The sequence below is a fragment of the Sphaerodactylus townsendi genome, linkage group LG10 (assembly GCF_021028975.2).
Source record: "Sphaerodactylus townsendi isolate TG3544 linkage group LG10, MPM_Stown_v2.3, whole genome shotgun sequence".
Classification (NCBI taxonomy): domain Eukaryota; kingdom Metazoa; phylum Chordata; class Lepidosauria; order Squamata; family Sphaerodactylidae; genus Sphaerodactylus; species Sphaerodactylus townsendi.
Window position 1 is genome coordinate 23,468,613 of NC_059434.1, and position 25,197 is coordinate 23,493,809.

The 25,197-nt window shown below is 41.6% G+C and overlaps 1 protein-coding gene across 1 annotated transcript in view; it reads right to left on the reverse strand.

The window, feature by feature from the left end:
• SCFD2 (sec1 family domain containing 2) overlaps positions 1-25,197 on the reverse strand; it is a 195,942-nt gene that overhangs the window by 15,160 nt on the left and 155,585 nt on the right. Inside the window, exons 6-7 of the mRNA XM_048510006.1 lie at positions 10,378-10,523; positions 4,107-4,241 (exon numbers count right to left, since the gene is read on the reverse strand). Coding sequence (XP_048365963.1) covers positions 4,107-4,241; positions 10,378-10,523 — 281 coding nt within the window. The remainder of the gene's footprint in view (positions 1-4,106; positions 4,242-10,377; positions 10,524-25,197) is intronic.

Genomic DNA, 25,197 nt, shown 5'->3' on the forward strand with positions numbered 1-25,197 from the left:
ATGTGCATTAAATAGGTATAACAGCCCAATTTGCAAGGGAGCATGTCTTGGAAGTGGCACGGGCCTGCACCAATGTGTTTGCTCACCCTGCCAACATAAGTGGCACCTGTGCCAATGTGGAAGGCAAGCAGGGTGACTTTCCCCTCCTGAGGTTCTACCCCCAAATTTCCACTAATTTTCTACCCTGGAATTGGCAACCCTAGGTTCCAGTCTCTGGTAAGGAACCAGTACATGAATATTGTATGTGTGGCATAGCAAGAAAACTATTCCTTGGCTATTAACATACAACTTCAACTGGAAATTCAATTCACACTCTTAAATCAGGAAGGTTTTGCCAACATCAAGAGATAACAAAGAGTTTGCTAAACACAATGCTATACAAATAATACCTGCTTCTCCAGGGCTTTATTCTATGCTTTTCACATTTAATGGTATGTAGGAGATTTACGAGGCAATCCTATGCACATTTAACTGGACTGGGAGCCATTTAACATGGTAGGACTCATTTTGAATAAACATCCACATGAAACAGTAGTTTAGGTCACTTCACTGGGTCCACTCAGATGAATGAGAGGAGCGCCATATTTATTTATTGTTAGTTATTTGGGTTTGTCAATGGGATTCAAAGTGATGTACACTGTTTCATCTTCACAAAAACAACCCTGCGAGGTAGGTTAGACTGAGGGTGCATAACTGGTCCAAGGTCATCCAGCAAGCTTCCATGGCAGAACAGGGATTCAAAATGTACAGCCCAATCCAGCAGCCTGGGGCTGCTGAGGACAGCGTAGCTTAAATGGGCTCAGAGGATGTGGGAAGCCGATCACACAATCCACGTATCACATCCAGCACCATCCATATGGTTCTGTTCCAAAATGGCCACCCACATGGGAAGCCAGCCCGGCTATTCTCTCTGCCGAATGGCCTGGTTAGCTCTGCTCCTTCTGGGCTCTTTCCAGTCAGCTGACAACACAAGAGTACATTAGCGAATGTCAGGTTGTAGTCACTACCCTGTAAAATGTCATGCAGATTTGCGGTCATGGCTTTGCTTTGTTTTTGTTTCGTTTGGCTTTAAATAGCCATATTTTATAACACAGCAAAGTGCCCTCTCTTGCTTTGAAGGCAGATCAGCCCATCCAGATGATTTCAGCAGAATGTGTTTGGAAACAGCTTTCTGGGTGGGCATTTAGAGCTGAAATGAGAACTGCATTGACAGGGGATGTTTGCCGGACAGTTTCCCAAACCATACTCCTGTTCTTAGAACGGTGTTGTCTGCAAGTGAGGGTCCTGCTCTTTCTGTGCTGCAAGAGCTCCCTCCTCTTCCTGGCTGCAGCTGGCACGAGCAGAGGCTTTTACGAAAGCTCTAACTAAAACTACTTGAATTAATCACATTAATGGGAACTGCTAGAACAAGAAAACACAGTGAAAAGTAGATACTGGTGACAGAAGGCCATCCCTGTGAATCACACCCTTCTCCCCTGCATGTAATACTTTTTGGTCTACTTAGTACAATCACACTTTTTGTCCAGGGAGCTCAGGGAATCCTACAAGATTCTCATTGCTGCATTTTATGAATTTATTCTATTTATTTACTTCATTTATACCCTACCCTTCTCCCCAAAGGGGACCCAAAGGAGGTTACACTGTTGCCCTCTCCTCCATTTTATTCTCACAACAACAACCACAACAACCCAATGAGATGGTTAGGCTGAGGGTGCAGGACTGTCCAAACTGCAGGACTACCCCAGTAAGCTTTCATGGCTGAACGGGGATTTAAAAAAAAAGTCAAAACAGAAATTCTGCTTGCCCAAAATTAGGGATTATGAAATCAAGTTTATGGCAATCATAGCACAACTTGTACCAGAGCCCAATAAGTACAGGACTAAACAATGAAGTGTCTTCTTGTAATTTACATTTGTAATGTACAACCCCTTGCACAATGCAGGAAATTCACAACTACTTCCCCCCCCCCCACTCCCCCAGTGGCCCAGAGGAAGGCAAAAAACATCCTGGATCCCTGGCCAATGTTGGTCTAGAAGAAAATTCCTTTCTGACCCTAAAGGGATGATGGGCATTATCCTGAGCATGTAGCAAAGGGCCATGAGAGCTAAGAACTGATTCATCCCTTCCTGCCCTCCCTCTCATGATCTGCCTAGGTTCACAGAATCAACATTGCTGTCAGAAGGCTACAGAGGCGTAGTTGGGCCATACTGTGCTTGGTACGCACTCTGCATTTTCTGCCTCCCCCTACAGCGCCTCCACCCCACACTCTTACCTTAGTTCAGCCTGAAAGTGCAGGCTGGAAAAAGTGGCCTGTTCACTTGAGGCTGAAAATGGCCTGGTGGGAACTACACTTCCCAGGAGACCTTGGGGCTCACTCAATTTTCCACTCCCCCCAGGCATGTGCCCAGTGCAATGCGCACCCCGCCCCCTGGTAGCTCTACCTCTTGAAGGTCATTTACTCTCTGCTTAAAAACCTCCAAAGAAGGAGGGCCCATCATTACCTGAAGAAGCCTCTTCCACTGAGGAAGTGCTCTGTCTGGAAGTTCTTCCGAATTTCAATTAATTGATTCTGGTTTGACCTTCTGGGGCAACAGAAAGTTGCTTCACTCCATCCTCTACATTACAGCCCTTCAAATATTTGAAGATGGCTATCATATCTCCTCTCAATCGTCACCTCTCCAGGTTAAACATACCTACTCCTTTTCTTAGGACTTGGTCATTAGAGCCCTCACTGTCTTTGTCCCCCCCCCCCCCAGACACAATCCAGCTTGTCAACATCCTTCTTAAACTGCAGTGCTCAAAACTGATACAATACTCCAGGTGAAGTTAAATCAGAGCAGAGAAAAGTAATACCATCACTTTGAGTGACCTGGACACTATACTTCCATTGGCATAGCCAAAATCATATTTGCCTTTTTAGCTACTTCATCAAACTGCTGATTCCTGTTTACTGTATGGTCTAGTAAGATTCCTAGATCCTTTTTGCATGTATCATTGCCAAGATAAGTCTCCTCTATCCTACAATTATGTATTTGATTTTTCCAACCTAAATGCAGAACTTTATCTCTGTTGAAATTCATTTTGTTAGATTTAGTCCAGTTTTATAGTCTGCCAAGATCATCTTGTATCTTGCCTATGTCTTCTGTTGTATCTGCTATATAGTATCACCTGCAAATTTAATGCTAGTCAGTTCTAGCTCCATCCAGTTCACCAGACGGACCACACATATCTTATTTGAGCTAAAGGCCGAAATTATAGCTGTTAAATCAAAAATAGGAAACACTTGTCAATAGATAATTTCTTCAGCTTATCCCATGATCTTGGCCTAGGCATTGACCAAAGGTAGCTCTAAGGTCCATAAAAGCCACAGCCAACATGCCATCCTTTAAGCTGAAATATGTTAAATCTCTTTCATTCTGCTATTGTTTCTTGACAAACTGTTCAGGCTCTGCCAATAAGGCAGCTTAAAACAGGTCCAAGTTTATTCATAATAAACTGAAGAGTATGGAAATGATCAACTGTACTAATGCCCTTGAGGAATCCAGCTTTCACAAAGACTATTACTTGGCCTTTGGTAACGATCACTGTCTTTTTGCTATCTGCCCTTGTTTTCATCTCTCTTTTGATTTTTTTTGTTTTATTTGGCAATGATTTTAATAATTTCAATAATTTTGTTCATAGTATTCCTTTTTGTTTGTACGTTGCTTTGGAATTCTATGAAAAGCAGGTTGTACATTTTGTGAACAGATAAAATGAATCAACAGACTCTGTTTTAAAAATGTATATGTATTTCATAAGAGTGAATTTCCCCAACCCTAGTTTCCCCCCCAAATTTCCATGTGAAGAAATGGAAACAAAAAGTCCTCGGGTTTTCCCTCCCAGCCTTCAAATCTCTAGGCTTGAGTAGAGAAATGGGATGGGATTTTCTCTTTTCCATTATCCAGAGGTATTATATGTTGAGCCTGTTGACACATCATCCAAGAATGCTGAGTTTCAGTTGTGAGATAAAAATGTCCTACGTGAAATGAATTGATTTCTTCTTACCAAAATAGCTGCACATCTTACTTTCTTGAAATGTAATTATGAACCTTGGATAGCAGCGTTACCTTCATAAACATGCTGAATCCAGTTTTCAGAAGGTCGGTGAGCCCAGAAGACATATGTTCAATATCAGCACAATCAGGTCTATCAGGATTATATATCTGCTCCATCACTTGCTTCAGCAATGGTTTGTAAGAAGCCTGTTGAAAGCAAGTATAAGAGTAATTTTATAGTGCACAACTCATTGCATTGGATATTTTTATGACCAAGATAACAGCTTAAGAAGTCAGTCAGTTTTTAGGAAATTATTTGCACCCTGCTGATTGAAGGAGATAATAACTTGTTTGTACCAGCATCCTATCTGTCCAGGTGTGGGAGCAGGCATTAGACATATTTTCACGCTGCGTGTTCTTGACTTGAAATATGTGAAATCTCTTTCATTCTGCTATTGTTTCTTGACAAACTGTTCAGGCTCTGCCAATAAGGCAGCTTAAAACAGGTCCAAGTATCAGCCAACATATTCATTCCTCTCAGCTGTATCTACAATTGTTGGGCTTCTATAAGAACATAAATGGAACTATTTCAATATGAACAAATTTTGAAAAAGAAAAAAGACACAAAAAGGTCCTAAAAAGATGTGCACCAGTTTTTGCTGAAGTTAAAAGACTTACCCAGGTCTCCTTCCTGTGACAGAGGTAGGACTTTGTCATATGTCCACATCCAGACACATGTAATAAATCCTCTGAGGCGTTTTCCCCACAGACATAATATTCTGAAGGAAAACTGGGATCGAACATACCGGGATGTTTGTATCTCGGTTTCTCCCTTTGCACAGCTGCCCTGTCATCGTGTTCAGGCCGGGAGGAAGAACTCCATGAGCCCCCAATTTATTTTCATTTTCCACATGAACGTTTTTGTAGTTTACATGGTTCATGTAGTTTACGTTTACCTCGTTTACGTAGATTCCTGCGCACGTGCGAACATTCCTATTTTTCTGATGTTCTGATTGGCTGTAGTTGTGGGGCGGGGAGAGCAGGTGGTGAGGCAGGGATGGGAGCAGGATTGGCCCTGGTTTTTTTAAAAAAGGACCTCCAATTTTATCATTTTTTGAAAACTGCGGGATAAGGGAAATCTTGCGGAGTGGGCCCAATGTAGGTCTAGAAGCCATGCGGAAGACATGGCTGAACCGGGATGTGAAACATCCTTATCCCAGGGTATATGGTCCATAGGGATAATGCCTGAGACTCAGGACTGTCCTGGGACAATGCATCAGCATCAAAACGGGTTCATAACCCAGAAAGTGACCATTGTAACCAAAGGCAGAGGTGCTAAAGCTTTCTCAAATACAGGTGTCCTATAGTAAATTTTGTGCTCCTTTACACAGAAATCTAAACACTCTTTTCATCTGGTTGTAAACATCTGTTCTGTACGCTGATAACAAATCAAGCATACTAATTGAAAACTAGCATTTTAAATTTTTTTGCATCATGCCAGTCAGATGGTTAGGGCAACCTATCTTAAATCTTTATTTGGTACACCAAGTCCTAGAATTTTAATCACATAGTGTCAATAAAATAAAAGAAACAAGACATGTAACATTCAGAGGAATGCTTTTAGTGAACCACCTGCGTTTCCCCTTTTATAAAGGTCTTCGCATTTATGCAATTTTTACATAAAAGAGAACAACAATAATTTACATAGTGAGTGTTACGGTCTACAAAAATTATCTTGCTCAATTTGCAGGAGGTAATGCTTCCTTTCAGCACTGTTCCAGGAATGTCACATCTCTAGTTTTCGTGGAAAACAGGTAGGAAATCATGCTGCGGAAATGAGGGCAGCACCACAGACCTTATGTACAATAAAGGGGAATAAATAAAAAAAATCTAACCACTTAAATTGAGCAGCTTAGGAAGAACTGATTTTCTAAAGCAATTATAACAATTAAAGTCTTTTTTCACATCTGGCAGTTCATAATGTCAAATGCAAAACTTTTCTCTGTACAGGACCCCGCCAAAAATAGACATCTCATACAAACTTTCCTACAACACGCTTCCTACATTTTAATGAAGGCAACTGTCATGGAGACCCTTGGTGTAATTCTTTAACAGGTAGATATTCCCAACTGTGAGAGCCATCCAGTCATACAACCCAAAAACCAGTTTAAAAAGCTTGTTAACTTGAATCACAACTGTACATTTTCCAAAGAGAAACAATTTTTTGTTTCTCCCTCATACCTTCGGGATCGCATTACCCCATATGTCCCTACTAGGCCTCTGCGTTCAGCAGAGGCCAATTTACTGACAGTCCCTGGCCCCTCCATGATGCGGCTGGCCTCCACTCGGGCCAGGACCTTTACAGCCCTGGCCCCTGCCTGGTGGAACACTCTTCCTCCAGCTGTCCGGGCCCTGCGGGATCTTGGTGATTTCCGCAGGGCCTGCAAGACGGAGTTGTTCCGCCGGGCTTTTGGAGTGTCCAGCCGCTGAAAGTGCCCCCCCTTCCATTTTTATGGAATTAGGGTCCATTACCATCTGTTGGACCCACCCTTTCTTTTCCCCTCTCGGGAGGGTTTAAGAGGGATATTGCGGGCATTGTTATGTTATGTATTAATTGCTGCATTTTAATTTGTATTATTTAGAGGTTAACTTATATTTGATTTTTATGTTTATCTGTATTTGAATGTTATGTTGTTCACTGCCCAGAGCCCTTCGGGGGTTGGGCGGTATATAAATTGAATGAATGAATGAATGAATAAATTTATTTGTCAAAAATGAGTCATTAAAATGAGGAAAGATGTGAAAACAAGAAATGTACAGGCATTTTGCTGGAAATGTTTGATAGAAATATACCGCATAGGCTTCTACCTCAGTTTAGAAAGGAGGCAACAGCTACTGTAGGTACTATGATTGAAACAGCACACATCCACAGTATGGGTTGTATCCAACCAGCCTTTGCACTGGTAGAAAAGGAAGGTGGAAGTCTCTTTTGACCACCAAAAAAGGTTGTACTATGAATCATGAAATGTACATGGAAAAAAAAAACCCATATGAGATACGAGCTGCAAGAAGGAAGGCCATTTGGCCAGATAGAGCTAAAAAGCTGCTTCTTTTTTTTTAAGGAATGGTTTTAAAAGGCCCATCTTGTACCACATGCAGTTTTATTTTTGCAGCCATAAAACTGCAAGATAATTGAGCTTCAGCTACAGCTTGGTCAGCTGCTTTGCTGAACCTACAGGTTCATGACTGACTGAATGGAAATGCCTGCTTATGTTATATGGGGATCCTCACTAGAGTATACCACACCATTTCCATCTTTCCTGTGCTAGAAGACCCTAAAAACTGTTTATCTGCTTTCCCCCCCTGTACAATGGAAGCTCAAAGAAAGGCAAACTGAAATTCTGTACAATATTGGCAGGTGCTTGTGAGTATTTTACTAAATTTGCCAGTGAGTTATTGCCACAGATTTCCAATCTAAATGTCATTCATTGTACTGAAATGTTCAAGTTCTGGAATAACTTTAATTACAATTATGTATGAGTCACTTTATTAATCTCACCAAAGATTACCCTTCTGTTACCACACTGAGGAAAGTGCGTCATTCAGTTGCAGTGATGTTTAAACGGCATGCAGCAGCTTTGGAAAGGGCACGTGTCGTTTAGACTGCCCCCATCCCAACTGTTCCTCTTGATAGGAGAGGACGAGTTCACGAAAAATAATTCCCCTTCCCCGACCCCCAAACTTGTTGGATCTGCAGCTTTCTGCCCTTTCTTACTTGGTAAAGACAGCTGTGAATCACCAGGGGCTGCGGTTGCCTCTCGGGGTGGGTAGGTGGAGCTGGGACGGCAGCTCCAGTATGGGGCACCCGCCTGCAGGAGCTTCGCTGTGACTCTGGCACGATCAGATCAAGACCCATGCTAGGCCTCACACTTCCATTTTTTGTATAATAAAATGGCTATGGCCAATTGATTTATCCCAGCAAAGGTGTTGTGTGGTTATTGGGAGAGGATACACTCGGGAGGTTCCCACCCTCAGACTGCAAAGGGCAGGACATGAGGAGGACAGCACAAGTCTATTTATAGCAGAGTGTCAAGAGAGTGTCCATTTTGAAAGCTGGAAGTCTGTAAAATTCCATCTTAGGTGAGAAAAGCTCGGCTTCCAGGTGAGCTTCTTTATGTCACAGTGCAGTCTCTGAGCCTTTGCTGGGCTATCAGCTTCAACTGGAAACATCTGGGCAGGCCAGTCTGGGAAAGTTTCACTCTGTGAGGAACGGGGGATTTTGCTCCTGGATGAGTCTCGAAAGTTCTGATCAAAGTGTGTTCTGGTTGGTTATTCGTGAGTCAACTGATGCAGCTGGCAAAAGACACAAATTCGTGCCCATGGCGTAACCTGTGTTCCTATTCCACTATTATTTTCCCTAGCAACCTTTTTTGCTGTTTCTACTGGAACTTTGTGCATGTACTGAAACCAAGCCTGCTGCCTGTAAGATTTTACTGTGTTATACAGAGAGTAAACCTTTATTATTTTTTGTGACATCATGTTGCACACTTTCTGGGTGTCACTGTGTTTTTAAGCCTGTGTTTATTTAGTAACTTCTTCAATAAAGATTTAATTAATTTTTACCTCTGTGAGTTCTGGTTCAGACCCATCTGCTTGGGGATGCCACAACTCAAAGGCTTGGTCTATGGTTTTTGACACAGAGTATGGGTACTTGGTTCCTACCCAACTAGGGGAGAGCTGCTGCAGCTATGAGGGCATATTGAGGAGAGGACATATTGAGCAGGGCATACTGAGGAGAGGGTGTACAAGTAAGGAGAGTGAACTTAGCATACTGCAATTTAATTACTGAGCCACAGATCTGTAGCATTCAAGGGCCTGTAACTTTGTGGTTAAGACCTCAAAGTGTTTCTGCTGCTGGAATTCCAGAATTGCAACTCCAAATGCAATATTTGATCCCCAAACCATTTCCAAGATTGCCCCCTGCTCCTGCTTGCCTGGAGCTCTGGTAGGGAAAAAGTACCAGTACATGTATTCTTCTATCTTTTTTCCTTGTCAAGGTTCAAAGCAGCCCTCAGGATGTATGTATGTGTATAATTTCAAAGAAGGTAACAGCATAGAGGAAGTGTTAATATCTGCATCCCTAGTACAGCACTGACTTTTATAAGTCAGCCTTTCTGCCACTGTTTGCCTTCTCATTATTCCCAGAGATCAGCACTGGAAGAGGATATACTTCATCCTTCCTTCTCTTATAGTCTTTTAGGATGCTGTGATAATTGCTAGCATGTATGGTTTTTTAAAGAATTGCAGAAATTCATGGCTTTTAGACAAAATAGTCAAGAAGAAATGTTCATGTTAATTGGTAGAATAATGGATGTAAAGGTGTGCAGCAAAAGAAATCAGTATTTTTTTGGATCTAGATATATTGGAGCTGAAAAAATATTGGTATTCCAGATTTACTGGATTCCAAATATCAGTATGGTGTTCAGATCTGGGTTTTCTTCCAGGTATTCAATTTTTGGGGGCTGTATTATTCACCATGGGGAATCTTTTGAGTTGTATTTCCCAGGGCTTGGTATCAGCCCACCAGGCTGTTTTAGATAAGATTCTGTGAGCTTTCGGTTTTCTGTTGTTTTGAAAAAAAAAATCATTCTTTGCTGCAGTTGGTTAATGTTGAATTCATGGGGTGAGGCGGGTTTGTGTGTTTTACACTGATATTTTTGCATTTCACATAGATTCAGTTTCTTGAGTATTTACATTGGCTAGGTTGGGCTTAGCAACCCATAGCCCTCCAATTTGGGGAAAATTTTCAAATTTTACATTTTCACGAGGTTTTTTCCTCCATAGAAACCAATGGGGATGCCTGGGGGGCACCTTGTTCAGGGGCCCATAGAATTGGGCCACTTGGTCCAATTGACTTGAAATTTGGTGGTTGTTTAAAGAACAGACACCAGAAGCAAACACCAGAACCCTTGCAAAACACCACCCAAAAACTCAAAAGATTCCCCATGAGTGTACATCCCTGGATGGATGTGAAGCAAACTGCACCATTTCTGAGCTCCATCACACACTGTTGTCCACAAAGAACTTGCCTGGAAGCAATTCTAGACAGATGGCCATCTTAAAGCTGCCATCATTCAACAGAAGGAAGCACATCTGTAGGGAATCTGGAAGTTCGTGTAGGCAAGTCCTACTCTACAAACTTGCTTATTTATCAGGTCAGAGAAATACAGCACATTTTCCATGAAAACCCCTGTAAAATCAATCACAGGCAGATAAAGGTAATTTTGGCTGTGTGCTGGCACAACATATGGTAACACTGATTAAAAAGCATGCATCGACTTGCCTGTAGGGTACTGCTTCCTGGGATATATACTGAATTAAACTGTTTCATCTGTGCTCGAGCTCTTGTAATGTCCCTGAGGGTTTTAAAGATCTTATTGACTGCCACGGTGACCTTCTGACATGTCAGATCCAACGAAGACTTGCAGCCTGAAACAACACAGAAATACACTGCTGGATAAGGCAAAATACTTTCACTTGTTTGGGGTGGGGGTGGGAAATAAGAGAAAAGGAAGATCAGCCAAAGCAAAACTGCATAATAACGTAGGGCATAGATGGAGGATTTATATGTTCCTGGGGCCTTCTTCGCTTGGTGGTCCAAGAGCCAGAAGTAATGCATTTTGTTAAGCACAGGAGGTAAAGGTTTACAATAAAAGTAAGAACTGTTCCCAGTAGGGATTTAACAGTTATGTACTTGGGCAGGGTATAGTCATTGATAAGGGATCAGGAAAAACAGCAAGAGATAAGTACTTTATCCATCATATTGCAAAAAAAAAAATCCATATAAAATTAAGTGCGAATGCTTATTGTCCTTGCAAATAAAACTGGCCAGAATGTACACCACCATGCCTTGCTTAATGATCAGTAGGGCTCTCAGGGGTCAAATAAAATTGTTCCCTGCTGTATTGTGGTGGTTAAGCATGTTTTCTTTAGTAAAATTCCTTTATTGCCATTTGGAAATCTGTTTATGTGACATGGAATAAGTAAAGGTACCTGAACAACAGGAGACAAGAAGGTATACTTTTCTTGACGGGCCTCAAGTTTCTTTGTGGTTTAATGTGTTCATATACAACATGATTGCAATGCAATGTGAAACATGAAGAGGGCTTCTGTTCACAGAACATGGCTTTTCTGGTTGCCCTATTTCTCCTGTAGCCCCTGATGTGCCCCTCAAAAAACACTCCTGAGGACTGAGGAACCTTAGGGAACAGAACATTGGCTGCATCTGGAAGGCAGAATCTGTAGCAACTGCAGATCAGGACCTCAAGGGAAAAGAAGTTCCCCCAGTTCATGAGGGAGAAGGTTTGGCTCCAACCCAACACATGTAGCTTTTCTTAAAACACAATACTGAGTTCAAGCTTTTGTTTAACATTCAAGTAAAACATACACAACAATTTTCAGCCTTTAAGGGAGATGTTGGAATGCAGCCCATGTGCTACTGTAACCTCCTTCTGTGGGTTCTGTGGGGCAGAACCTGGAATGAGTTGCAAAGAACCAAATTTAAACAACAAAATGGTTTACTTTTCTTTACAATTAACACTTTTAAAACATCAACATTTAACGTTACAATTCAAGGTCCTGTTCAGGTTGCATTTCAAGTCCTTCTATTTACAGTCTACTGATATTGCCAAGTCCAAATCTTCTTTGCAAGTTGGCTGGCTCCTGAAGACTCCAAGGGCTTGATGAACAGGTTGCAACATGATGAAGGTCTCCAGGAGAACTCTCACCCATTACAACCACAAAAGAAAACCCTTAACAAGGTGTTAAGGGCTTATAGAAATCAAGGTCCGAGTCTGGTAGCCTTGTTCTTCTGCAAAAGAGCTCTTTCAGCCTCTCTGCTGCTCCGAGTCTCCACCCCCTTACTGGGTCAACCCATTCTGGGCCAATCCATTCAGGGCATGAGGGTTACACTACCTCTTAAAAAAGGCACTTCAAATGTAAAATGATTATATAAATGTACATATAAATGTAAATATAAATTTTCACTGCAATATTTTGAAATTCAATGTTTGCATTACTAAACCTTTTACAGTTTTTCTGGCTCTCTTGAAAACATGGGTGAATGGGTCAAGACAGGGTAAAAGCTGAAAGCGCACAATTGTGTCCTAAGCACGCACAAACTAACCTTTCTGTGTGCTTAATTATTTGGGAATATGTGAAGCAGCTTTATGTTGGAAAAGATTCTCTGGCTCATGAGAAAAGATGGGGGAAAGAACACTACAAAAAGCTTAATGTATAAAAATAATTTATAACAAAAACAAAAGCCACATCACGTTTGCCAAAACGTACCGAGTATGCTGGCTGCATTTTAAAGCAACAAAATATAACCAGATAAGTAATGCCATCACTATTCCAACATTTATGTTTGGTTGTTATAGAGTCTCAAAAAAGAATGATCTGTATGAATGTTCTATCTGTCTGTTCTATTTTTGTCGCACTGCTGCTTCAAGCAATTCAGGGAGGCATACTTGGCTTTACTTGGCTTTTCTCCATTTCATCTTCACAATCACCCTGTTTGATAGGTTTGGCTGAGAAAGACTAACTGGCCAGAGGCCAACAGTGAGTTTTAAGGTAGAGCAAGGATCTGTACCTGGTCTTTCTGGTTAAAGTTCAGTGCTGTAATCACTACACCCCTCTGGCTGTACCACATTTCCTCATCCCTCAATGGAAGAGGGATGTTATTTAATAATGTATTTAACCAGTTGTTTAACCATTTCAGAATTACATCTTAAATCATGAAACGTGTGAACTCTTATGGAGAAAATTTGCGGATACATGTAGAAAATTAGCACTCCTTCCCAACATCCAACCATTTTCCCAAATGTGACAATTTTCTCTAATATCCAAAGGAATTCTGAATAATACTTCCTCCTGCTTAAAAATATTAGCTTTATTTACTCTTTGTAGCCCTAAATAAGTCTACAGTCTCCTAGGAGAGCAGGAAGACAGACATAGACTGAAAATAGTAATAAAACAGCCAGCTGGAAAATCCATCATTAAAAAACTCATTTGTCTTTTAAACCCAACAAATGGGCCTTGCAGGAAAAGCGTCCAGAAAAAAACACCAAGTTTTTACACTGCAGCGAACAAACAAAAAACCAGCAGTGTGGTGAGCTTGATGCACTTTGATAGAAGGAACGTAAGAAAGGTAAGGATCAAGAAAAATAAACTTGGTAGAACAATGCACATTAATGGGATTTATTTGCCTATAATTAGCATACCTCTAATTTCTCCAGGAGCCTACCGTGTACCTTGCATCTGTGGACACGTCTACATTGGGACTACGAAACGCAGCACCCAGACATGAATCAAAGAACATGAAAGGCATTGCAAACTAATGCAGCTGGAAAAATCAGCAATAGCAGAACACGTGATAAATCAAGCTGGACACAGAATGTTATTTGAAAACACAGAAATCCTGGACTACTTGGACAACCACTACATCAGACTATACAGAGAAGCCATTGAAATCCACACACACATGGACAATTTCAGCAGGAAGGAAGAAACCATGAAAATTGGCTACCAGTACTTAAAAACACTAGAATCAAGACAATGGTTAGTGAACACCACTCAGACACAGGATGTCTCTCTTCGGGAAGCAATTAAATGGATTAAAATGCCAGGTAACTGCTATGCTGGTGCCCTCACTAATTGATTATGCAACTTCAGTGTTACATACATATGGGTGGATTCCACTTAACACCTGCAAATTACACTTACAAATTGCAACCTTTACACCATGGACATTCCACAGGTATATATACTCCACTTGCTTTACTAACATCAGATCCTCTTAAGATGCCAGCCACAGACGAAACGTCAGGATAAAATGCTACTGAAACACAGCCATACAACCCGGAAATCCCACAATACCTCAATTAACATACCATTTGCATAATGCAAAAAGTAATCTAGATTTAGTGACCGGGGATATGTTAACAATGCCTGTACAAGAAATCCCTTTTTAAAATTTGTGAACACAGCCAATGGGATGTTAATGAGTCCTTTCCACCAATTCATTGTTCGAAAAATTTCAGCACATCCCGAATACCTTTAATGGTAATACCTTTTTATGTTCACAAACAAGCTTCGCAAAGCCACTTTCACTGAATCATGTACGCATTACTCACAGACGAAAATGAAATTTTAATCTTTTGGTAGGAAAAGCACAGAAAGGTTCTTCATTTCCCAGAAGGTCATTTCATTTGAGCGAACGTTGTGCTGAGGCAACAGCATTTCAGAGATTGCCCTGCCTGTTTTGACAAATCTGATTTTAGGAGAGAGCGACAATAACCATTCCGTAAGAAATTCATAGATGTTTATCACATCAAAAAATAAGACTACCTCTTTTCGCCACCATACAAATTAGAAAATCATGATATGTTGAGTTCACTGCATTAAAACCTTGCCAGGTTGCCTGTGCAATTGATTCAGCTCCACTCTTGCGTGTGTGCAGAGATATACACTGGTGATTTGTAATGGCTAGCCACTGTAAAGGGGAAAAAAAACAGTTCCCCAGAAACAGCCTTTCAATTTTTGATTTAATTCATTTTTTGTAAGCCTCTGGAGCCAGTATTAATGTAGAATAGGCAAAAGGAAAGATGAAAGAAAAAAAGACCCCTTAGTATTAGATTAAGGTTTCTAAAGAACCTTTCATTTTGAAATGTCTTGTTGTACTTGGGTAGCCAAAAATAGCTCTGTCCTCGCCTTTCAATGTTACTAATAATTGCTGCTTGGAAAGTTTGTCTTGAGAGGTGACACAGAAATATTCTAAACGGAGAAATTAAATATTGAAAAAAATCTTATCACGTTGCATGTTCATGTTTAAAAAAACCATTATCACTAGATACTTTGAAATGATGTTAGAATCCTGAGCCTTAGGGTCCATACTTATCAGCCCCTACCAGCATGGCCAATTGGCCATGCTGGTAGGGGCTGATGGGAATTGTAGTTCCTGAACATCTGGAGAGCCGCAGGTTCCCTACCCCTGTTCTATGCCAATATAAAATGGATCCCAGAAAAAGAATGAATGATACAACTACTGCAATTAAACCATTATAAATGTAAGCCTGCTATTAATAAACAATAAATCCTCTAATGTGACTCAGAGTTATATTAGAGATATTAAGTTGTCACATGTGAGGATGAAATTGTAACACGAGCATTATGCTTCGAAGAACCAAAAATTTGATGCTTAAAAAAAAAATTCAAGATCAGATGATCAGGGTTTTAAAAATCTAGCTGATAGAGAATCTCTGAAATATAAAATTAAGCAGTTAGTCACTGACTTACTATAAATGCCTGACACATAAATACAGCTTGCATTTTGAAATATTACATACTTCCTTGACAGGAAATATATCACTCCTGCTTCCAAGAATAGTCAATAGATGTAGAGGGAAAGACTAATTTGAAAGTTACTCCTCCCATTCTCAGATGCACATTCCTGATTGCTTCTACATTGCTTCTACAAACCTCACTATTGCTATAAGCTGTATAAATAACACATACACAGTGAAACCTCAGTTTTTGCCGGTAATCTGTCCGGCGACTAGCGGCGAAAACCGAAACCAATGAAAACTGAGGCTACGCTGTTTGCGCAGGTGCAATGCAAACAGAGCAGCAAATTTATGCAAAAGTTGCCTCGGATTTCGTTGGCAAGCCGACGAAATCTGAGGCAGCTGACGAAATCTGAGGTAAAAAATGGCTGGCGACAATTGGCAAAAACTGAAATGGGCGAAAACTGAAGTCGTCAAAAACCGAGGTTTCACTGTAGAATAGTTCTTCCCAGACTACAACATTTAAGAACACAGGGAAAGAATTCACATTTGGGTGCCCCACACCCTGTAGAAAACTTCCTGTATGTGGAAAGAGCCCCATGGCGCAGAGTGGTAAGCTGCAGTACTGCAGTCAAATCTTGCTCATGACCCGAGTTCAATCATGAGTTTCATGCAGCTGGCTCAGGGTTAACTCAGACGTCCATCCTTCTAAAGCCAGAAAAATGAGCATCCAGTTTGCTGGGGGTAAAGTGTAGAAAACTGAGGAAGGCAACGGCACCACGTGAACATGGTCTGCCAAAATATATAAGTAGAACTGTGAATCCTTTCGCTGCCACTTCCTCCCCCTTCCACACTCCCTCTGCCCCAGACACCAAGCTGGGCCCAGAAGGGCAGCGGTGGCAAACATCTGCTGCTCCTCTGGGATTGGCATCCACCCACCCAAGCTCCCCAACCTTACCCCTGCCCCAAAGAACAAGCCAGCCCTAGCAGGGCAGTAGTAGTAAGCCCCCACTGCCTTAATGAGCCCAACATCAGCCCTCCAAAGCTGCCTCCAACCCTCCCCCACCCCAGACACCAAGCTGGCCCTGGCACCAGCTCTGCCAAATCCTCTCCAATCATCTCCCAACCCATCCAAGTACTAACCGACCCTGCTTAGCTTTCGAGATCAGACAAGATCGGGCATGTTCAGGGTGGTTTGGCCGTAGTCACCCCTCCCAACCCTCCCTCTGCCCCAAACACCAAGCCAAGTCCAGCACCAGTCTTCCCAATCCTCTCCCAGTCCCAAACACCAAGCTTGGTCCAGCAGGGCAGTGGAGGTGCTCCCAAGTCCTCTCCAACCCTTCCCCACCGCAAATACCATGTCAGACTTGGTAGTCCAGCAGCACCCAAGCCAGACTTGGCACCAGAGCTCTCAGGTGCCCTTCAACTCTCCCCCGCCTCAAACATCAAGGGGTTATTTCTACTGTAGACACACGGTACTCTTTCTCTCTGTTGAAGCACTACTGACCGCTCTTAGATATTTCAGTGGGAAAGGGTACAGTAAACATTGGTTTGTGAAGTCACTCCATAGGTCAGTATTGATCTCGTGCTTATACAGGAAACTACCTTTACTTTTATCAATGAGAAGAGTTATCAGGGAGAAAGTCTGAATGTAGTTTTTACCTCAACATTCTAGTATTATGTAAATAGGGAGAGAAAAACATTCAAATGCAAAGTCCAGTTAGAGTGAGACTCTACCATGTTCCACATAAAGACCTAAGTAAAATTGTATCTTCACCCGCCATTTCCTTCCATCCCCCCCACCCCCGACGTGCTCCAAGCCCTCCACTCTTTGTCTAGTCCAAACCAGGTTGTGATGAGTGGGAAGCGTGGAACATGTGTGTGTGTGTGTGGGGGGGGGAGACGAGGAAATGGTGGATGCTTAAGTCTTTATATAGAACAGGGTATAACTAGTTCGAATGTACCCTAAAGCTCCCTAAATATTTGGAGGAGAAATTCCCACAGACTTAAATTCCATCTCATTTGAGCCTTGGCTGGAATAGTGGCCACTGTTATGAGACAGTTTAGTAGATCAAAAGAAAAATTAAGTTGCAGCCTTTTTAACGGTTACACAAGACAACAGTATTTTCAGCCAACAGATAAACTTTCAACAGCTGTTTCTCAGGGTCAGAGACCAGAGTTGGAATTTGAGGACAGAAACTTTCAACTTTAATGAGTTTCGGAAGACTTGTTTTTCAGTTTGATATCTTGCCCTGCTTCATTTGGAAGCAAACTTATTCTGAAGCTTTTTCGGTTGAAGTTTTTTGAAACACTAGCCCATGACTTTCAACTTTTTAAAAAAATCATTAAAGAGAAAAGCACACATTTGTTGCATACAGATTTAACACACATAGCCAAAGAGGCAGTCAGTGGATGCTACACAATTGTAAGGTACTATGAAAATTAATTTAACTGTAAAACACTAGAGGACAAATTGGCTTGGATCCAGTTGTTGTCAGGTGGAGTTCTTCCTCCAGCACAAGATTCCTCATCAGGGCTTCTGAGAGGTTCAGAGGGGCACAGGACACTTAAACCTTTTAAGGCCTCTAGCCATAATGCTACACTGAGAGCAAACTGGAGAAACAAATCACCAGGAGAAGATGGGATATCAATAGGGCTATTCCAAGCCACAGAAGCTGAGTCCTTCAAAATCTTAACAAGAATATGCCAGCAAATATGGAAAATAAAACAAAGGCCCACAGAATGGAAACTGCTAATTTACATACTAATTCCCCAAAAAGGAGATGTCAAGATTGCAGCAACTATTGGATCATCACATTAATTTCTTACACATGTAAAACAAAGTTTGCTACCATATATAGAATGAGAAATGCCTGATCCATCAAGATGGATTCAGGGAAGGAAGAGGCACGAGAGACCATATTGCAAATTTACATACATTACTGGAGCATACCAGAAAGTTTTAGAAGATGTGTTTCACATATTACAGTAAAGCTTTTGACTGTGTGGATCATGAAAAGCTATTGCTATTAATAAGGGAAATGGGTGTGCCAAAGCATCTGTACTCTGGACAACAGAAATAAAATGATTTCCAACTGGCAAAGATGTTAGACAAGGATGTATTTTACCTTCCTGTCTTTTTGGCAGAACACTTGACTCCAAATCTGCTGATGTCCTCACCCAGTGGCTTCATGTTGATGTTGAACAGCATAGGGGACAGGACTGAGCCCTGGGGAACCCCAGAACTGCGAGCACAAGTTCCCACATGCTATCTTCTGGAACCAACCCCAAAGGTAGGAGAAGAACCACTGTAACACAGTGTCCCCAACCCCATTTCCCAGAGTTGGTCCAGCAAAATACCAGATGGTATCAAAAGCTGCTGAGAGATCAAGGAGAATCAACAGGGTAGGATTCCTCTGTCTCTCTCCCAATCAAGGTCATCTGTCAGGGCGACCAAGGCTGTTTCCATGCCATAACCACGCCTGAAACCAGATTGACATCAGTCAAGAAAATTAGTTTCTTCCAAGTGAACCTGTAGTTGAGCTGCCACCACTATCTACAGAACCTCGTCCAAATATTTTGTGTGTGTTTTATTTCTGTGCAGAGGGAGGCGGGGAGTTATATATGTCTTGCTTTAGTTTAAAATGCAGGCCTATAGAGTGAAAAAAAGGGGGGGGCTGGACTGTAATTGAAATGTGTTATGATTAGGACTGCGCGCTCAGATAAAGTCAAGCCAAAACCTCCCTGAAAAAAGCCATTTCACCTTTTTTCCAGGTTTTTTTGGCCAAAAAAACTCCAACCCAAACCAGCTGTCCTGGCAGAGCTGAATAGTGAAAGACTTAAGATGCTGAAAGGCATTTCAGCTTTTTCGGCTTCTGGCTATCTCAAGGATGTCCAATTCTGGCACTTCAGATGTTCATGGACAACAATTCCCATCAGCCCCTGCTGGCATCAGCCCCTCTTCCTTCCACCTCTGAAGCCCAAGAGGCAGAGGGGCAGCTAGCAGAGCTGCATGCAGAGGTTGGCTGAGCCAATCTCTGCATTCAGTTCTGTGGCTGGGAATATTTCGCTTTTGGCTTTAAAAGATGCCAAAAATTTCAACCCCCCCCCCAAAAAAAAGCGGCATGGGCAAGTGAGTAGTGAGGGCTGGGTGAGTGGAGGGCAAGTTTGGCTGGGGACTGGGCGCAGGGGGAAAGGGAGCGGGTGGAGGCCAAAATTTGCCCCCAAGTGTCCCTATCGGGTCACCAAAAGATGGCTGTGATTTTACAACAAAACAAAACAAAAGATAATTGTTGGAATTGCTAAAACGTGTCTCACATGTGCTTGCCCTGCAATGACATTAGGACCTTTCAGACTGAAATCAGTATTATTATTATTGGGTTGCCAACTCCAGGTTGGGAAATGCCTGAAGATTTTTGGGGGTGGAGTCTATGGAGGGTGGTAGGAGGGGAGGGGCCTCAGCAGGTTATGATGCCATAGATTCTACCCTCCAAAGCAACTATTTTCTCCAGGCCAGGGAACTGATCTCTGGAGCATGGAGAACTGGTCTACTTCTCAGAGTTAGCAACCCTAATTATTAAAACATGCCATGTTATTATCTTCCATAAAATCCTCTACTCATCAGACTTGATTATTGACTGTCAGAGCTGAAGTTTCTGTTAAATGGAAGTTTAATGATGTTTCTATAACTTATTGCTTTGACAGCAATTTTATTGCTAATAAAACTGACACATAATGTTAGTTTTAAAGAGAATAGAGAAAAAAGGAATTCATTTCAAGATAAGGGGGAAATGCATGTGGTTTTTCAAAACAGAAGTTTTGGAGAATGGATTAGATATTTCATTTACTGCATGAATATATGACAGATTCTCTTGACTGTTTGCTGTTGAAGATAGTTATATTTATGTTTGCATTTTTAATACCTGTAACATTTGAAACAGAGGGAATCAGATGGCTTCTAGGATTCTAGCCACATGTTTGCAGCCTGAATCACCTTCCACATTCCCTATGCTGTGGCATGATTCACCCATGCAGATTTTCAGGCCTAGCCTGGTTATTTTTGCCTAGTTTTTTCAGGTGGCATTATTTTGGACAGCATCCATCCCTTCCAAAACCAAATTTGATTTGCTGTACTGATGGCCTTTCTGTGATTCTCTCATCATGATCGCTGTCTTCCATTTGTGAGACTATTTTAAGTAAATTTCTTTTTTTAAAGGTCATTTTTATTGTTTGCATTCTTTTAACCACAAAGCATATTAAAGTAGAACCATTTAGACAATAAGTATGCAAAGCATTCAGTTGCATCTGCCTAAAGGACAAAACTGTTGAGCATTCTGAAAAGCGTCTGTGGGTGGGAAAGGAAGGAAGGAAGGAAGGAAGGAAGGAAGGAAGGAAGGAAGGAAGGAAGGAAGGAAGGAAGGAAGGAAGGAAGGAAGGTAGGTAGGTAGGTAGGTAGGTAGGTAGGTAGGTAGGTAGGTAGGTAGGTAGGTAGGTAGGTAGGTTTTGATGTGAAAAACATGTCCTCTTCAAATCACAATATAGTTTCTGATGATGTGGTTTTTACAAGAAAATAATAAATAAGGAAACATAAATGTATTATTTCATCATCCTGTTTTTGTTAATATCTTCTGTAATTTTTATTCTTAATATTACTGTACAACCTATTCTTAGATGGGATTTCCAGTGGCCTTTTAATTAGATTGCTGGCTAGCCTACACCAGCTTAGCTTCAGTAACAACACAGTGTCCAGCTTACTGACTGTCTAAATCTCTGTAGTTTTCAAATGAATCAATCAAGATTGTTTCTTGTCTGAAAGTTATTTACTAAAATGAACACATAGTGGTGTTTGTATCTTACCCAATCCTAATAATTGTTGCTCCAAATAAAAAAGAGTTTAAGAAGGGGAGAAGGAGAAAGAAAAATATACTAATTGCTTTGCAAACAGAAATTTTAAAAAATGTTTGGCAGACGTGTTGAGGAAATACTGTCTATGAATGAAATCATAAAGTAGCAGCATTGGGAATAGTTTTTGTAACTACCTTGATCTGCTGAATTCCCTAGGTCAAAGAGGTTTTCCTCCAGAGAAGATGACCCCATTACTTGGTCAAATATTATGCAGGTCTTCATTTAAAATAACCATATTCCTTTCCAGATGATCACTGTCTAAATCTTCTCTAGCAGCTCAATCCAGAGGTTTGGTTGGGCTTTCTGGTTGTGAAGGGAGGATAAAAACAACACTCACCACCACCACCACCACCACCGGAAAGCCCTCTATTGGACTTAATGGATTTATACCTCCCAAAAGGGTGGCATAACTGCATTGGCTGGGGCCGTGGCACAACAGCTGCAAACTTGACCAAGGTGGAAGTCGACCAAGTTTAGCTATACCCCCGGGAATCCCTCTGCCACACTTCAGCTGCCGCAGAGGCCACCTGCTGGCATATTTGCCCTGGTGTAGGCTTATGCCATCTCAATGAGTCTCTTCACTCACTCACTCACTCACTCACTCACTCACTCACTCACTCACTCACTCACTCACTCACTCACTCACTCACTCACTCACTCACTCACTCACTCACTCACTCACTCACTCACTCACTCACTCACTCACTCACTCACTCACTCACTCACTCACTCAAGTCAAGTATTTATTGTTGTTTGAGCCATTGGCTATAACAATACAAAAATACATGCAGTTAAAACAGTAACTTAGTTAAAACAATAATTTAAATTAAAACAATAATTTAGTTTTACATTAAAATATAAATTATTAGTGTTCGCAATCTCTAAATTAAAATGCCCCATCAAATACGTCAGATGTTTTTGCAGCTTCTTCAGCTAGTCTAAGTTAATCTCCAGTACTTTACAACATTAGTTCAAACAGCGCTTTAAATACTTTGCTCGTAGTTTCCTAGCCGCCAGGGCAAAGAGAGCCATCTTATAAGAAACATAGGAATCAATATCCGATAATAAGAAAATCAGTTTCTCATCGTCGGACAAAAAAGCTGTCCTAGGTAGTATTGGCTCCAAAAACCTTTTCCTTATTTCAGAATATAAAGGACAGGAGAGTATGTAGTGGAAGAGATCCTCAGGCTCTTGTTTTCCACAGATACAAAAGCGCTGGGAAAATGGTACTCGTGTGTATCTGCCACTAAGCACTGCTGAAGGCATTGCTTGAAATCTAATAGAAGTATAAGCTCACTCACTCACTCACTCACTCACTCACTCACTCACTCACTCACTCACTCACTCACTCACTCACTCACTCACTCACTCACTCACTCACTCACTCACTCACTCACTCACTCACTTTACTTGGGAGTCAAGTAAAGTTGCTTGATACTATTCTAGCTCATTCACCTCCAAGATTTTATTCACTTATTACTTTCTGGTGCAAATCTCAAACCTCTAAGAGCACCTTTCCCCCGTGGTTTTTCTAGTGTATCCATCCCTTTGATTTTGGGACAGACTGAAAAGTCAAGAGATCCTCCAAAGAGTACAGCAAAGTAAGTATGCCCATTTATTTATTTACCAGCAGCAAAGCCCATTGCAGGGGAGATGCAATAGGCCCCAGCAAAGGTTGAAACAGGAAACATCTCCCCCTGCAATGGGTTTTATTCGGGCTGTAGTGCCCCCCTTGCTTGTGGCGCAGTGCTTGTCACCTATCTGGCAGCTGGGAGTGGGGGAGGCAGGAGGGCTTCTGCAGGCCACAGGAGGGGATGGACTGTTGCCCACCCATGGGGAAGCAGAACTCCTTTGTGAGTCCTGCTCCCCCATTGATGGAGGGTTTGTCCACATTCCATTCCCTTAGCCATTTATTGTTTAGTATTTCATTTATATTTCACTTTTCTCCCCAATTGCAAAGTGGGTTGCATTGTCCTCGTCTCCTCAATTTATTCTCACAACAACCCAGAGAGTGGAGATTTAAACCATGGGTCTTCCAGATTCTAGTTTAACATTCTAACCACTACACCATGCCGACACTTGTTATTCCATACTCCATTTGAATCAGTTTGTGAAGCCAACTCATGGTCTTCTTAACCTTGGCCTGCTTCCTGGATCAAATTCTGTTCATGTTCTTCCAACTGATGGGCCTTCCTTAAGCACTTCCTTAAGATCTCACCTTTTCAGGGAACCCATCCCATAGACTCATTAGGGAAAAGGGCCAGGCTCTAGTCACAGATAGATTGGCCACCCTAAGAGATGGATAGCCAACAAGTGACTGCCTGATGACCATAGTTGGCACATAGGGACATAGGGAAGCAGACAGTCTCTTAAATTTTAGAGCATACTGGGTAGCGGATGGAAGTGCCAGTGTGGTGGACTCTAATCTGGTGAACTGGATTTGTTTCCCCATTTCTACACATGAAGCCTGATTGTTTCCCCACTCCTACACATAAAGGGTGACCTTGAGTCAGTCACAGTTCTCTCAGAACTCTCTCTACACATAAAGGGTGACCTTGAGTCAGTCACAGTTCTCTCAGAACCTCACAAGGGTTCTGTTGTGGGAAGAGGATGGGAAGATGATTGTAAGCTACTTTGAAAATCCCTTAAAGATTGAGAAGTGACGTATAAAAACCAACTCTTCTTCCTCTAAAAGATGGGGGAGCAGGAAAGGACATACCTGTCTCTCTTCCACTTCCTCTTATCGACGTCTATGAACTTTAATGGGAAACAAATCAAATCCCTGGGAACTGAAAGGGATCCACCCTACATGGAACAGAGTAGTGGGATTCTGTCAGTCCCTAAGAAAAACTCTAGGCAGACTCACATGCTCCCAGTTAGAAAAACAATTATTCTGCCACTCACCTCTTTTCAGCCTCCCATCGTTTCCAATGACCGTAATAGCTATCTACACATTTATAGTGGCATCTTGAGAGGAGAAGAAAATGGTAAAATAACATTCATGGGGGATGTGGGCAGAAATATTGTCATTTATAGTGCAAACTTATTTCCAACACATGTTCCTTAATGGATTGTACAACTTGCAAACTGCCAGTACCTTAGCAATCCACTGAATCATTTATCACAATAGGAGAAAAAAAAATGTAGAGAAAACTGGTAAGCAGCAGCCTGAATCCAGTCTGAACCAGACATTGAAAACAAAGCCAGAACTCCTCTGGTCTTTTCATAACAATCCTGGCTTACTGTTTATGAAAATATTGATGCAGCCTATGATTATCTCGTTTTATTTTTTACTTTAGTTAGCAGAGTTTGAAAAGCATGGCTGAAAAGAGATTGTAGCTTCTACTGCCACTGAACACACTTTTAATTTAGAATCGTTACGATCCAATACAAAGAAAGGGGTTAATTGCCTGTATTATTTGATTAGAGGAATCCGATCAGTTTCGTATGCACAGAATAGTTTTAAAGAAATTAATTCTCAGACAAATCTGGAAATCTAACCATCAGGTTGGTGTTATTGGTATCGTCGAAGGCTTTTACGGCTGGAATCAACAGGCTATTGTGGGTTTCCTGGGCTAGGTGGTCATGGTCTGGTAATTTTTTTACTCCTAATGTTTCACCCGCTTATATTGGCATCTTCAGAAGCATGTCAAAATAAGATGTGCCATGGAGAGAAACACATAATACTGTGACCTGCCTCTGAAGATGCCAGCTGTAGATGCGGGCGAAACTGAAGCAGCAAAAAGTACCAGACCAAAGCCACGCAAAGCAGGAAACAGCCAATTGCTGTTATTTGTTTATTTTGTATATGTGCTAGAATTTAGCCAATTACTTTGTCCCTGACTGTCTTGCTTCAGTACTGCTGTAATAAAATATAACAATTATTCACTTAGGCTCGCATGTTAAACTATGCAGGA